This window comes from Colletotrichum gloeosporioides (genome assembly GCF_011800055.1).
Source record: "Colletotrichum gloeosporioides strain Lc1 chromosome Unknown consensus_28, whole genome shotgun sequence".
In the NCBI taxonomy this organism is placed as follows: domain Eukaryota; kingdom Fungi; phylum Ascomycota; class Sordariomycetes; order Glomerellales; family Glomerellaceae; genus Colletotrichum; species Colletotrichum gloeosporioides.
Genome location: NW_025544673.1, coordinates 464,666 through 477,769, shown reverse-complemented (window position 1 = coordinate 477,769; position 13,104 = coordinate 464,666). Strand labels below are relative to the sequence as shown.

Genomic DNA, 13,104 nt, shown 5'->3' with positions numbered 1-13,104 from the left:
CTGTCTTTGATGTCTAAACGTCTGATGTGATTGCCTTTCACTCAGTGCACTCCCCGACTGCTCAGGGATCAGCCCGTAATCTGCAGCCGTGTTACCGAGAATCCTCTGGCGAGCAAAGAGCTGACCTTGGCTACCTAACCCACCGCCAGACGGGCAGCGACAGGAAGATGAAAAAGAAACCATGCCAAACCCACCAACCGGAATCGTAGGTCCCCTCATCCCATCTCCCAAGACATGGCTTCTCAGCTACCTACGTATTGTGTGCTTATTCTGCTTCGCCTACGTAAAATTGGTCCCCCGGGGCCCCTGTGAAAAGCGCATCATTCAATCGTCACATTCACAGCTAGACAAGGATGAGGGGGGACTTTTAGCGTTGGGCAGAAAATAAACCCGGGGCTTGCAACATGTGTGTCTTTTCCCGCTAGTTTCACAGCTTGACAACATTTTGATGATCTACGAAGATGCATTCCGAGGCTTTGCTTTTTGGGGGATACATACGTACATTTTGCAGCGCAAAATAGTGCAAACAATTCCCCAAATTCACGAATTTACCTCGAGCCTGGTCAATCCCACCTCGCTCCAATCCTGGAATCTGCAAAGCAACCCCCGGTTGGCTTTCATCTCATCTTCAACCTTGACAGCTTCGTGTTACATGGACCTGGCCTGTCGATGCTCAAATTACGATGCTGTTGCAGCAGCCGCATTCTGTAGATGCACGCCCCCTCTCCCCCATTCCAAAACATAGGTCAATTAGGTGGTGACACAGGAAAGCACAGCAGCCAAGAGACACTCAACCACAGACGCACATGATGCACCTGACATACTTGGGCTGCGCAAAGCCCTAGCGTTAAGCCCGGCTACGCTGGCTGCTCAGATCATGACCACGCCCACCCTAACTTACCTAATCGTACTACACCCGCGCGACAGACGCCGCGCTTGCGCTTGCTGCGCTTGCCTGCGCCTTCCCGCGTCCGTCGTCTAATCCACTAATACCGTGTCGGGCTGTGCTCCAAACCCAAAAAGAAACACTCGCACTGGGCTTGTCTTTGCTGCGGTCCGTCTCTGCAATGAGATTCTCACCCAACCCTCCACAATAGCAGAACGCGCCAAACTGCCCTCTCTCAGAGTCCTAAACTTTCCCACACCGAACCGTGATATTTCCCCATGGAAACAACAAGCAGTCACCCCTTCCCCCCCTTCAACCCCCTCCCCCGGCCGCAGAATCTCACTCATCCATCCCGAACGCCAAAAATGGCCCCCCATCGGACTTTCTTCAATCCTGATGGGAAAGCAACCCGGCGGCCCAAACAGAAACCCACAATCGCCTTGTCCCCCGACGGCCAGGGCTAGTATCTGACATCTGACACGTTTCCCCGGGGTGCCTCCGTCTCCCGGCACGCCAGCAAAAAAGAAGCGCCATGCATGCCACTCATGCACAGCACTATTCCCCCCCCACCCCCATCATCAATCATCGTCATCTTTCTTCAAACGCCCAACCACACACACGCACACACGACCAAAGAAACCAAAAAAGAAACAAAGTCCCGTACATGAACAAAACTGCAACCACAAGCCCATCTACCGGCGAAAACTGTGTGTACATTTTTAGACCCCAACGCTAGTTATTCAAGACAGGTTCCGCGGGACGGGAGAGAGAGACAGCCAACCCGCGCTATCTCGCCTATTCCCAGTACAAGCGCCACCCTCCGACCCTCCGAGCTCATCTCCATGTGACACTCTGAGAGAGAGGGAGACTGCCGCGATAACCCCGCTTTTCCCTTCTCCAAATGAACACCACACGCCAGTGACAACCCCGGTCTCCACACGCCCTGTTCGTCCGTCAAGCGAAAAAAGCTCCTTCCGCCGCCCGGCCACCACCCGCCGCCTCACCTAAAAACAGTTCTATTCTTAGAAACATCCCATCTCATCATCGCATCTCGTGCTCAGTGTCTTCCCCACCAACATCAAAAGTTCACAATTCAACGACCACCATTCGCCCCGTGCCATGCCAGCCGAAAAAAGACCACCACTCCTGTCAGAATTCAATCAATCGCGACGACCCGAGGCGAAACGCAGAGGAAAAGAGTAAAGGACGTCTGGTAATCCGTGCTTATCCCCAATTCAATCAATCACCCCATGTATCGTTGCTCCCCCCATGCCCGTAAGCTCCCTCCTCACAGACCACAGCAATCCCTGTCTCCATAGCTCTCGGGAAGACATGCCTCTTCTTCCCCCTCCCCTCCCTAGCTCGCCAAAACCCCATCAAAATTACTTGCTTCTTCGACCTCCATCCCAGGAAGAGTAAGAGAGACCCGACGACCCAACCGTAGGGATATGCAGAGACAGGGTGCAAGGCAAGAAAGCTAGAGCCACCTACCGCCATCTGTCTCAGATTCTTCAACAATTCCCACCACGTCCCATAAACCATACCCGCGTGTGCCAACTTATTCCGTATCAGGTCTCCCGAGCTCCCGCGCCGCGCGCAGAGGAGACCACACCCATACGGATACACGCCCTTTCAACAGTAGGGTACACACCCAAAAATACGGCGCGGCAGAGAGAGAGGTGAATCAGGGGTCAGAACTTTGAACTACCAGGCAAAGAGAAGTGTGCTACCCCACCCTCAACACACGCCATACGCGCGACGAGCTATGCACCTTTCTCCGTACAATGACGGCACAACCCACGAGGCTCGCACCCCAAATAAAACATGGAATCCTACGAGGCTGGTTCCGGCCCCCATATCCCACCTTCATCGCCGCCGTCGCCTCGACCAATGGCGTGTAAGAGAAACCCCAGACAAAAAGGGTATTGGTGCTGCCTGGCCTGCCTGCCGTGTCTTTCCCCCTCGCCGCAAAGGAACAGCGCAAAAGCCGCTCTCCGGCCATGCCCACAGCCAGCCAGCCTCGAATTAAAGTTCTCTCCCCCCTTCCGTATCGCCCAATGAACGAGGCCATTCGCCCATGTTCACCAAAGCAGTCCCCATCGTTCCTTCCATTTTTACGCTCGAAAAATGTTTCCCAATGCAGTTTAGTCCCCCCAGCGATTCCCACTGCTACACGCCGCTGGTTAGGGGCACGCTACCTATTCCGTGTCGCTATTCCCTCTCTCCCGCGTCCACGGAGAAGTCATACCTCATTGGTTACCGGGCCGCGAGTCTGCCTAACGGTGGGGAATTTGACTCACGCCCGCAATTGAGGCTGTTTTCTCGCCACCCGCGTGTATTCAACGACTTGTGTACTATGATTTGCTGCTACCTGATATATGCGATTGCTTGATCATCTGATAATTGCAAGTGGTCTGGCGGGTTGCATGCTGTAAATTGTACTACATTTTCTATTGTCGAAAAAAAAAAACGAATTGTGTTAAAACACACGAGACATGTCTGGACCCATTTGAGAGGCCCTTGACCAAATCTGTTCTCTTGCTTGTCCAGCTCGTTGTTCCTGCAGGGACTTAGCGTCTGCCGATCCAATACCGTCCATCAACACTCCCCCGGTCCCTGACCAATTGGAGTGGCAGTAGTTGGATTTTTTTGGCCTCGTTTTGTTCCCCGAACGAGATGCAAGGATGCGACTCGAGTCCCTCTCAAAGAATCGAAAGGAGTTTGATGACTAGCATCAAAGAAGCTTTTCCCGGGCATTCCTGTGTCCGAAACCCTCCATGCATTCCTGCGTCATTGCTGTCCTCGCCGCTTACCAGAGCGACTCGTCTTTGATAGTATGATGGTACAGATCAGAGAAGAGAGAGATAGAGAGAGATAGACAGACAGAAAGTATTGAGAGTCAGAAGAAGAGAAGGAATTTTCAAGAGTATGCGGAAAACTTTGACAGAAAAAGAAAATAGAGAACAACAAAAAAAGCCTCGCTCACCCGGTTGGTCCTTCCAAACCACCATATATGCCTGGTCCCCAAAACGCCTGGTATTGTACCGCCCGCCCGCCTGCCAAATGCTTTCAGAGTACAGAAGCTGACAAGAGAAGGAAATAAGAGAGAGAGAAAAAACCAAAAAAACCGTTGCCGTATGCCTGTAGGACCGATGTTGGAAACCGTCCCAGACCAGAATATGAAAGCCACGAGAAACTGCCTTCCACTGAGACAATGGCGGACCCGCCGATTAGAAGTTAACAGCATCTCTGGTATGCTCTCTCATTCCATTCAAACCGCCCAAGCCGCCCAATGCAAAACCCAATGCCAACGCTATGCAAGCTGAATGCCGATAAAGAAAGCAGCCGTGTCGGGAGTGAATGATATCCAAAAAGAAAATCCGGAGAAAGAAAGAAAATATCGAGAAGATTTCGAAGAAGCCGAGGGTCGAGACCGGAATGGGAACGTGGGCGAGTTTGAAGATGTCGTTTTATTGTAGCGCGCGGGTGGTGACAACTAATAGGCCGTGTAACGTCTGTCTAACGTTTTCGTGATCTCGTCTCTGTCTTCGATAACTTCGTTGCTGGAATTCATGGCGGGGCGTAAGAGCGGAATTGGGGTGAGTAATGATGAGAGCGAAGATGTTGTGAAGGACATCGGCCGGCTAGTCATCTCATCGCCGGGGGCGCTGAAGACGACATGAGCCGGTCATGGCCGACCAAGAGGAGTGATAGCTGGGACGGGTGCAACGTCTGTGATGGCGACCTCGCTCTGAAAGAGTATAGGTAGGCAACCCAATCGCTGAACTTGAAAAGCTCCAGCTTCGGGGAACGCCATGAACAGCAACCCGTCACCGAAGACAAGACATTTCATCGGTATTGGCGAGAGCTCCTGCTGCTTGAGTGGCTTGAGTGGTAGCCAGAGTCTGAGTAGGTGTATTGTGATGCGTAGCCGCCATGAGACGAGGTGTGGGCGTGACATGCGTAGCCCACCAAGATTGTCCGCTTCTGAATGCTGTGACCGGGTCGTCCATATGAAGCGCATCTGTCAATGGCGTGCTGGTAGTAGAGGCACCGGCAAGCCGAGTAGAGCTCAACGATTTGATAGCACATTGTGAGAATTGTCTAGGTTGACTTGTGTGTGCTGGTTGTTCTTGAATATGATGAATAGATCAATTGGATCTCGGAAGGATGAATGAATATGTCCAAGGATGAATCCTTCCTGTCAAGGTATGGTGGGATGCGGTCGTTCTTTAATAAAGGGTATCGAGAGTGTTGAGACCAGAGCGACTGAAAGCTGCCAAGTGTGCAGAGAAGCAAGGGGAATAAGGCAGAAAAGGAAATAGGAAAGGAAACCTAAGAGAGCGTACTCGTGATGTGATGACTGTACAGAAACAGGCAAGAGACAGGGAGAAGGAATCGAGAAGGCATCACGGCCTTATAGGCCTGGTAGCCTGGGGAGTCGTCACACTCGAGACAAGCTTGGAGCGAGTGGAAGATGGAGTGTGTGTGTGAGAGAGAGAAAGCTCTAAGGCAGCAGTGGGCCATGGCAGTCCACGCCGGATCATCTGAGTGAGACCCAAATGACTAAGGCTGCATCTCTCTGTGCATTAGAGCGATATGCAGACAACGGACATGATGGCGCAGGCCAGGACCAGGAAAAGGTGCAAGGCACCTTCGACGATGGCCCTGTAAGGCGCGGCGCAGCAGGTGTGAGAAGAGAAAGACAGAGAGCGCGCAAGAGACAGAACAGTGAGCGAAAGGTGAGCAGGCGGAGAGGGTGTGGGCTGTGGAAAATGGGCTGGGGGGAGGGGGGTAAGTGTGGTGCAGGTGCAAGTGCAGGGCAGTAAGGTGGGTGTGGTTCAGGGCCCGGGATGGTGTGGGTGTGCGAAGTGCCCTGTAGGGTAGGTAAGGTACAGAACGTAAGTAACATCCATACATGCCTACCTACTGCTCGATGCGTGTGGGATGGATGCGATGGAGACTGTCGGCCAAAAGAGTCATCTTTCACCATCCATTCCCCAATTGAACATGATGTCTGAAAATGGACCACTGCCGGGAGTGTGTCCCCATACTTTGGGTTGATGAGATGCAGCAGGGCTGATGTGCGGTAGGATGCCATGCCATGGGTGGATGGTTGTACGATATCGTCAGGTCCCTTCCATTGGCCCTCTTCCCTGTGCCTTAAAAGATTCCAAGGTCGATGCCGCATGCTGATATGCATCGACCATCATCTCTGGTACCATTCTTAGGGCAGAAGTAGCAGCGCAGCCGCGGCTGTCATACCGACTTGCCATGCCGTTGCATATCTTAGTCCTGACTTCTGTCAGGTACTGCCGCTGCTGTGTCGTCGTGCCGCGGTTGAGTGCGCTTGAAGGACGAAACAAAACGCCCGAGTGTCTATTATCGGCTGGTTGCACCGGCTTCGACACCCATCAGCAGCCAGAGCCGAGAGGGTGCCAACCCAAGATAGCTCTCTGTCTTGAACGGCAGGGCTGACTCTGCATCATGGCCCCAAAACAAGACACACCAGGTCTTGTCTTGCTTGCGCTTATTAGCCATCGCTGATGTCTGATAGTCCTACCATCGTCCTGCCTAGACCAGAGACCAGCCGTGGAACGCAAGTTGAGTTCTTGGATCATCGAGCCTAGGCAGGAACATTAAGGTGTGGCCTTCGTTGAGCCTTGCCCTGGCCGAGGTCCTTGGTGATGATCTGTGACCCCTCCTCCATCTGGACCATCGTTGTATTTTCAGAGAGCGTTCTCTGCGATGCCCACAATTGAGCGACAGCCCGCCTGCAGTCAATCAGGGATAGCGCACGGCTGGATTGCTAAATGAGGGTATGCTGGCCCAGAGGCCCGCGAACTGCTCCATAGAGCATGCCCAAGCCTGCAACTCAGCAACCCTGTCGACCCAACTCAGTGCCCGGGGCGACGGCCAGACCTCCATCTCAACGTGGTGGTGTTTCGCTAATGATTCTTCAAGATTGGCATGGACTCTTGTTGATCCTGATCCTTGCAGGATGAACAAAATTTTGAGGCCCCGGAGCTCGTCCCGTCGACCAACGGAAGCTATGCTGCTTGGACTGAGAACTGAAGGATGGTGATTATTTGCCCCTTGCGGCGTGACAGGACAGGGTCTCGGCCCGTGAGCCAGGAACCGGATTCTGCTGTCGTTGCACAACGCTTCCGCGGTGACGGGCTGAGATGCGAAGAATGCTGCCGGGGTCACCAATGGGAAGCCATCAGATCAACGAGCTGCCAAGAGCGCTTTTCGAGCTCTCAGTGGACAAAACCCGCACCCAAGAGCGGGCAGGCAGGGAAAGCTAATTTGAGGTCGATGTCCCCATCCAAAAATGCTGAATATAGCCCAAGGGTCGTCGTTTGACGGTCGTGGGCACCTTTCCGCAACGGGGGAAATGGGATGGTAGATCGAACAGGAGCTTCGACTTCGTGCTGACAAGAGAGGAAAAGAATAGCCATGCATCGAGGCTAGGTGGCTGTTGCTCCTCAACCATGGCTGGCACCCCAAGTACATTGTCCATATAGCCCGGGCTAAGAAGTACAGCGTGCAGGGATAGGGCTGTGCTGGTCATCAACGCTCATTGGGGTTCCACCGAACCGGTGGCTGTCTTTCCGGCGCCCATTGGCCGCAGTACGTGCCCGATCGGTGCTGGTGCTGATGAACAGCCGGGAGCTTCTGCAGACGAATATTCCATGCTCTTCCCAACTCTCGGGAGGATGGTCAGATCAAACGCGCTTAGCAACATGTCGTCATTGGAGGCCATATCGAGATGAGACCCGGGCATCTGGAGAGAGTAAGAAACAGCCTTTTTTCGGGTCGAAGGGCCCCTGGAGATGTAAGACGACTGAGATGCGACGGGATGCGATGCGATGCTAGGGGCGGCGGGTCCGGGCAGTCGGGGGGAGACAACGGGCCATTTTTTTTCTCTTCATTTGACAGATGAGTTCAGTGTTGTAATCTGCTCCGAGCTCTTTTGCGCGGGCTGTCGAAGTTGTCAGTATTCCCGGGCCCGCACAGGGGAATTGGTATAATGCCTACCATGTCTTGGTTGCAACGGTCTCCGAAGGTCCCCGTAAATCGGCCAATGCAGGTCTGAGACGACGTCGGCTTTCATTCGACCGATGCAAATGCACGTTTGAGACCTTGATCGACAGGCCCTTCCCTCCAAGCCCAGGACTTCGGTATTCGTTGAGAGCCCCGTTCAGGTACGGAGGGTGAGCAGGTTCGCAAGTAACAGAATGGGCCGCACCACCAATATTGCTCTGCACCAATTCACCGAATGTTGCTTGCCGTGTAAGTGGTTGGGAGAGGTAGGCGTCACAAGCACATGCAAAGAACGCGCGGTAGATTGAGGGAACCCAAGACAGATAACTGGTGATGCTGATGAGAGGGCTGCCGGTTGGAGCAGGCACCAAGACGCAAGTCAGCGTCCCTGAATGGCATCGGACCGGGGGTGTAAGTGGTTGTCAAGCGCCAAAGTACCAGCAACAGAGATGCAGCGTTGGCTAGCGTGAAGCGACTTCAGGTAATGTGTGATGGAGCAAGGTAGGATAAGTTGCACATAGCCAACCTTGAGAGCATTGTACGAAGTAGGGACTCAGTGAAAGCCGGTGGACGGGTAGGTTGGAGAAAGGTGCAAGTGACATCCACCGACGTGGATTGGATTGGATGGGATGGATGGGCATGGGCACGACATGGAGCACCCCTGGCCCCAGGGTTCTGGGAAGGCACGAAAACGCAACTGAGAAGACAGGTAGGTACGATGTGATGTGTTCCTGCTCTGTCTGATTCCTGCCTTGACGACGGGAGCTTTCTCTTTCTCTTTGTCGTCTCGCTGCTGGGAAAGAGCGCGGGAGGGTGTGCTGCCTGGGATGCCTGGGCGAACAACCATGCAGCTTGATCAAAAAGGGCAAGTTTGGATGTTGCTTCTTTCCTGATTACGAAAGCTTGCGCCCTGCCAAGGCATGTAACTGGTCAATCTCGCAGGCATGGCCCTCACGTGTCGTCTCCACCGCCCGCCAGAAGTTCAGGTGACAGACCGCTGGAGCGGATGGCAGTCACGGATGGCTCTCCAAGGATTTCAACGTCGTCGCCTTTGTGCAGTAGGTCGGGGGGCTTGTCGATGAGGATACCGGAAAAAATGCGTCACAACCCAATCCAAGCCTTCTTCCGACCCCCAGCTACGAAAGCGCACTACGAATTCCTGCCCCAATCTCGTTGAAACCTCGACCCTTGATGCCCACACAGTCAAGCTCACCCCTGTTGCACTACCTTTGAACTCGGACTAGTGGTTGACGAATCGTGGCTGTCCCTCGCCAATGCAGAAGTTGACCTTCATCGTCTCTGGGTCCGGTCCGCTTAAACCAAGCAAACAGAAGTTCCGATGAACTGCTTTCCTAGTCCTGCCGACTTTTCAGCCGTTCGTCTTGGGTAACTCAACCGCTCCACGGACGTACATGCTTAGGGATCGGTGCCGTCGGCTTGGTGGGAAGGAGCCAACAGACAGACGAACCAGCGCAACACAGCCTGCTTCACAGTACCCTCAACTCAACCCACGGCACTTGTCTGCTTGCTGCAAGACCAGCGCCAGACCTCCACCGTTCACCGTTCGCCGGCTTTGGGCAACGGGCCCGATCCAAGACCTGCATCGAGTCCTGCGTTACAGAGATCGCATCAAGGACCAACAGGTACCGAGATACGACACGGCAGACGTTGGGTGTTCGATGTAACCCCAACCCTCAGAACTAAGCAATACACCAATACGCTTTTTGCGGCCTGCACTCACCGAGGCCAAACGTCGTCCAAGACACAACAACGCCCGGAAAAGAGTCACAATCCGGGCAAAATGACCACAGGCGTCAACTGCCGCGCATCCAACGGGCAATCCAGTGTGTTGCAACCGCCAATGGTTGCGTGGCACTCGGTGTCCGACTACAACGGACCGATACTCGCACGTGTCCCCCGTACCCATGGCTCCGACTGTCCACCGGCCCCATCCCGTCTGCGGAACCGTGTGGGCTGGCGGGCAGAGTGTGGACAAGGCCAAGATGACCATTTTTCCGCTTCCCATCTCGTCCTCTTCTGCACCTGTCGCAACATCCAATCGCGGAACTATCCCAGAAGCTTTACCATGGGTACTATACACCATCCTCCGCACACGCAGAAGACAGAAACACAGCCAATGTCAACCTCCTCCAAGCCCGGACCTGCATGACGCTTGTCTCGACTGTCGTCAACTACCTGCAGGACGCGAGACCTGAACCGCCGAGCTACGGATACGCAGTCACACACTCGAAACCAAGAATCGAATCATCAGTATGCACAATCATTGACTCCATCCTGCTCTAGTCGCTGCAAAAGGGACTCAATCCGCCTCATTCATTTCAACATACATCACTTTGCGGGGGATTGTCGCTGGGAGCAAGGGTCTGCTGTCTCACAGGGAGCGCAAGCGATTGGATAACGAGCGAAGCACAGCGACTTTCTCGAATTACTACTGGACGAATTCCTCCATCTCACCTTCTCCCCGTCGAAACTGGCCGTCGATTGCAGTGGATGATGGCCAGGCCCCTGTCTTGTTAGCTCCAGCACAGCCTCGGGAGTCAGCAAGCCACGGGGACTGAACCACATCACGGATCCTGAGGCCAGCAGTGCGGCCAGGGCCTTCTCCCATCGCGGTGGGATCAAGAGTCCTAGGTCCACTTTTATCCACCGCTCAACGCCGTCACCCCGACATGCTCACCATGTCTTGGCCGGAGTCGCCGTCGGTCTTGGGTGGGCCTGCTGCTCGACATTTCCACACTTCCTACACTACGTATGCAACTGCCGCCATACCGCTATTCTATGCTGCACTCGACTCCCGACTGCTGCCAGCGTCATTGCTTCTAATTGATCTTATCGCGAAGCTCAATGAGACATTCGCGTCCTCGGATGCCTGCCTGTCGGGCAAAAGTCCCTCCGCGCACCATCCACAGCAAACACGCCTATGCGCCATACTATGCAGTCTACGTCTTCATCTTACGAGTTGCCCCGTCACTTGCCCATCGCGTCCGTCGTCGCCGTCATTAGATGCCTTACCAAAATACGCTTTCAACGAGAACCCCGGCCGTGATAGCCGCTCTCACAAGCTACGGAGCAGCGTCCGTCATCTCTGCAATCCCGCGTCATACCCTACACCGTGATTTCAGAGGTAAGAGAGCTTCACCCCTCCCCTGCCCTATCTCCCAAGTCCCTGGTACCTTGATCGCATCCCAGAGCCGCCCGCTGTTGTTGAAACTTGACGCCTATTGCGGCTAGTGTCTACAGGTGCTGAACCACAGTCAAGGCTTGGCCTAGGCTCCCCAGCCACGCCCCGCTTCCAAATCCGTACTCGGCCGATGCTGCCGTTCAACGGTTCCCTCGACTTGACTCTGCTTCCTTCCATGCTGACCGTGCGACCTCTGCATCCACAAATGTCCTGTCCAACCTGAACAGGCCCCCTCGTCATGAAGGGAGAAGAAAACTCCCCGAACCGTGCCTCAAATTGTCTTCACTTCGACCCCCCATGCTTCAGCTCCGCCGTTGGCCTCCTCCCGCGGCCGCATTCCCATGACTACGGCGTGTGAGGGGAGCCATCTGGGGGCGCGCCCCTCCCGCGCCTCTCGTTCTACCATTGAAGTTCGTATGATCGTAGCAGACCAGGCACCCGCAGCGGAGCATACCTGACCTGTTCGTCTTCAACGTTCTTCTGAAACACGGCATGCCGGTGGCAAATCTGAGGCTCAACGTGGTCTCGACTGGTCTTTTTGATCCTTGAGCCCTTGACCGACCCAGACCATGTCTTCAGCTCTGGCAAACCTGCATGTCAAAAGGCCCGCTCGGCGTCTATCAAGCGGCCTTACGAACCTTACCTCTGGGTATGGTGATCCCCTTCGATCGAGAGACCCTGTTTCAGAGAACAGCCGCTGGCCCTCCTCGGCCGATCTTTTTTGGTTCTGAGTCGAAAAGCTGTCAAGCCTTTCGCCCTACGTGCAGATCATGACATCCGCGCGGATCCATCGCGCCAGATGGCCTAAGGACAATGAACAACCACCTCGGCAGACATTGAATCCTACAAGGCATATTTTGCACTTCGGCCTGTCCACCTTTGCACGCGCACACCTTGGGAGCGTCTGACAACAGCCGCCTTGCCGCCGTGGAAAACGTCCCTCGCATCCTTCCCGGTGCTACCGATGAACCTGGTCGCCCCCAACGTCACATAATCCGTCAGGAAGGCCGTTGCCACGGCTTGTGACAGCCTTTCACATTCAGAATATCTTCCTCCCATGCTCTCAAGTCTCAATGCAAGGCCAAAACTCTGATTTAGTGTTTACTGATTATCCCGTCAAAATATCCATAAGGCATGCATACCAACAAGCGCTTGGACTCGCTCCACCTTTCACGGGGGGGCGCTTTGCTCATTCAGCTTACACTGTGATCGACACTTTATTTCCCACTTGACGAGGAAAATAGGACAGGGGATTGTGTCATGACCCGCGATAGCGCGTTTCTCACGGCAAACGGTCGAACATGGGCAGGGGAGGGAGGGAAGGGGTAGCGCGATGTTTCAGGGAACAAAGACCCTGCTTTTCTGGTGATGGTCTGTTCTTTCACGATAGCTTCTTTTTCTATTTCTAGCTCTACGGATACTCTCCCCGCATCTTTTCTTCTCCGGGACGGAGTTTTCCTCCGGAGGCCTGCGGATGACCCCGGCCCCGGTGGCCCGTGGCCCGGAAGCTTTTTCGTGATGCCCTCTTTTTTGCTTTTCCTCCTGCTAAATGTAGACACCGTCATTCTGCTCTCGGTGAGGATCGTCACCGGAGGCCTTTCCCAGCATTCAGCCTCATCGTGTTCGTCCAGATGAGGAAACCCAAAAGTAAAAGAACGGAAGAAGAAAAAAAAATTCTTCAATCATCGACAGTCGCCGCCCCATTGACAGAACCGTCCGTCCCGGGAACAGGGGTTCATCCAACCCCTTCGCCTCGACCGGAGCTCCTCTCATAGAAAGGCTTCAAACGGACACCGAGAGATACAACCACATTAACAAGAAATGGGAGGGAATCCCGGCACTTGGAGCCTGGAGGCCCATCTGCCGTGACCCCGGGGACTCGGTCGCGCTTCGTATCACCCTTCCATTCTCCCTGAGGTGACCAGACACACCCTCCTCCCCAGCCCTACAAGGCTCACCACCAGCCATT

General features: G+C 54.3%; 2 protein-coding genes across 2 annotated transcripts; both read right to left on the bottom strand.

The window, feature by feature from the left end:
• Positions 1-4,534: 4,534 nt before the first annotated feature.
• On the bottom strand, positions 4,535-4,978 carry GCG54_00012036 (uncharacterized protein; the record flags this gene model as incomplete). Its single annotated transcript, XM_045411924.1, has 2 exons — positions 4,535-4,667; positions 4,737-4,978. The coding sequence occupies 2 exons, from the start codon at positions 4,976-4,978 to the stop codon at positions 4,535-4,537; spliced, it is 375 nt and encodes a 124-aa protein (XP_045266797.1).
• Positions 4,979-7,466: 2,488 nt separating this feature from the next.
• Positions 7,467-7,673, bottom strand: GCG54_00012035 (uncharacterized protein; the record flags this gene model as incomplete). The annotated part of the gene is made up of 1 exon (XM_045411923.1): positions 7,467-7,673. One exon carries the CDS (start codon positions 7,671-7,673, stop codon positions 7,467-7,469), a length of 207 nt encoding a protein of 68 aa, XP_045266796.1.
• Between the last annotated feature and the right edge of the window lie 5,431 nt (positions 7,674-13,104).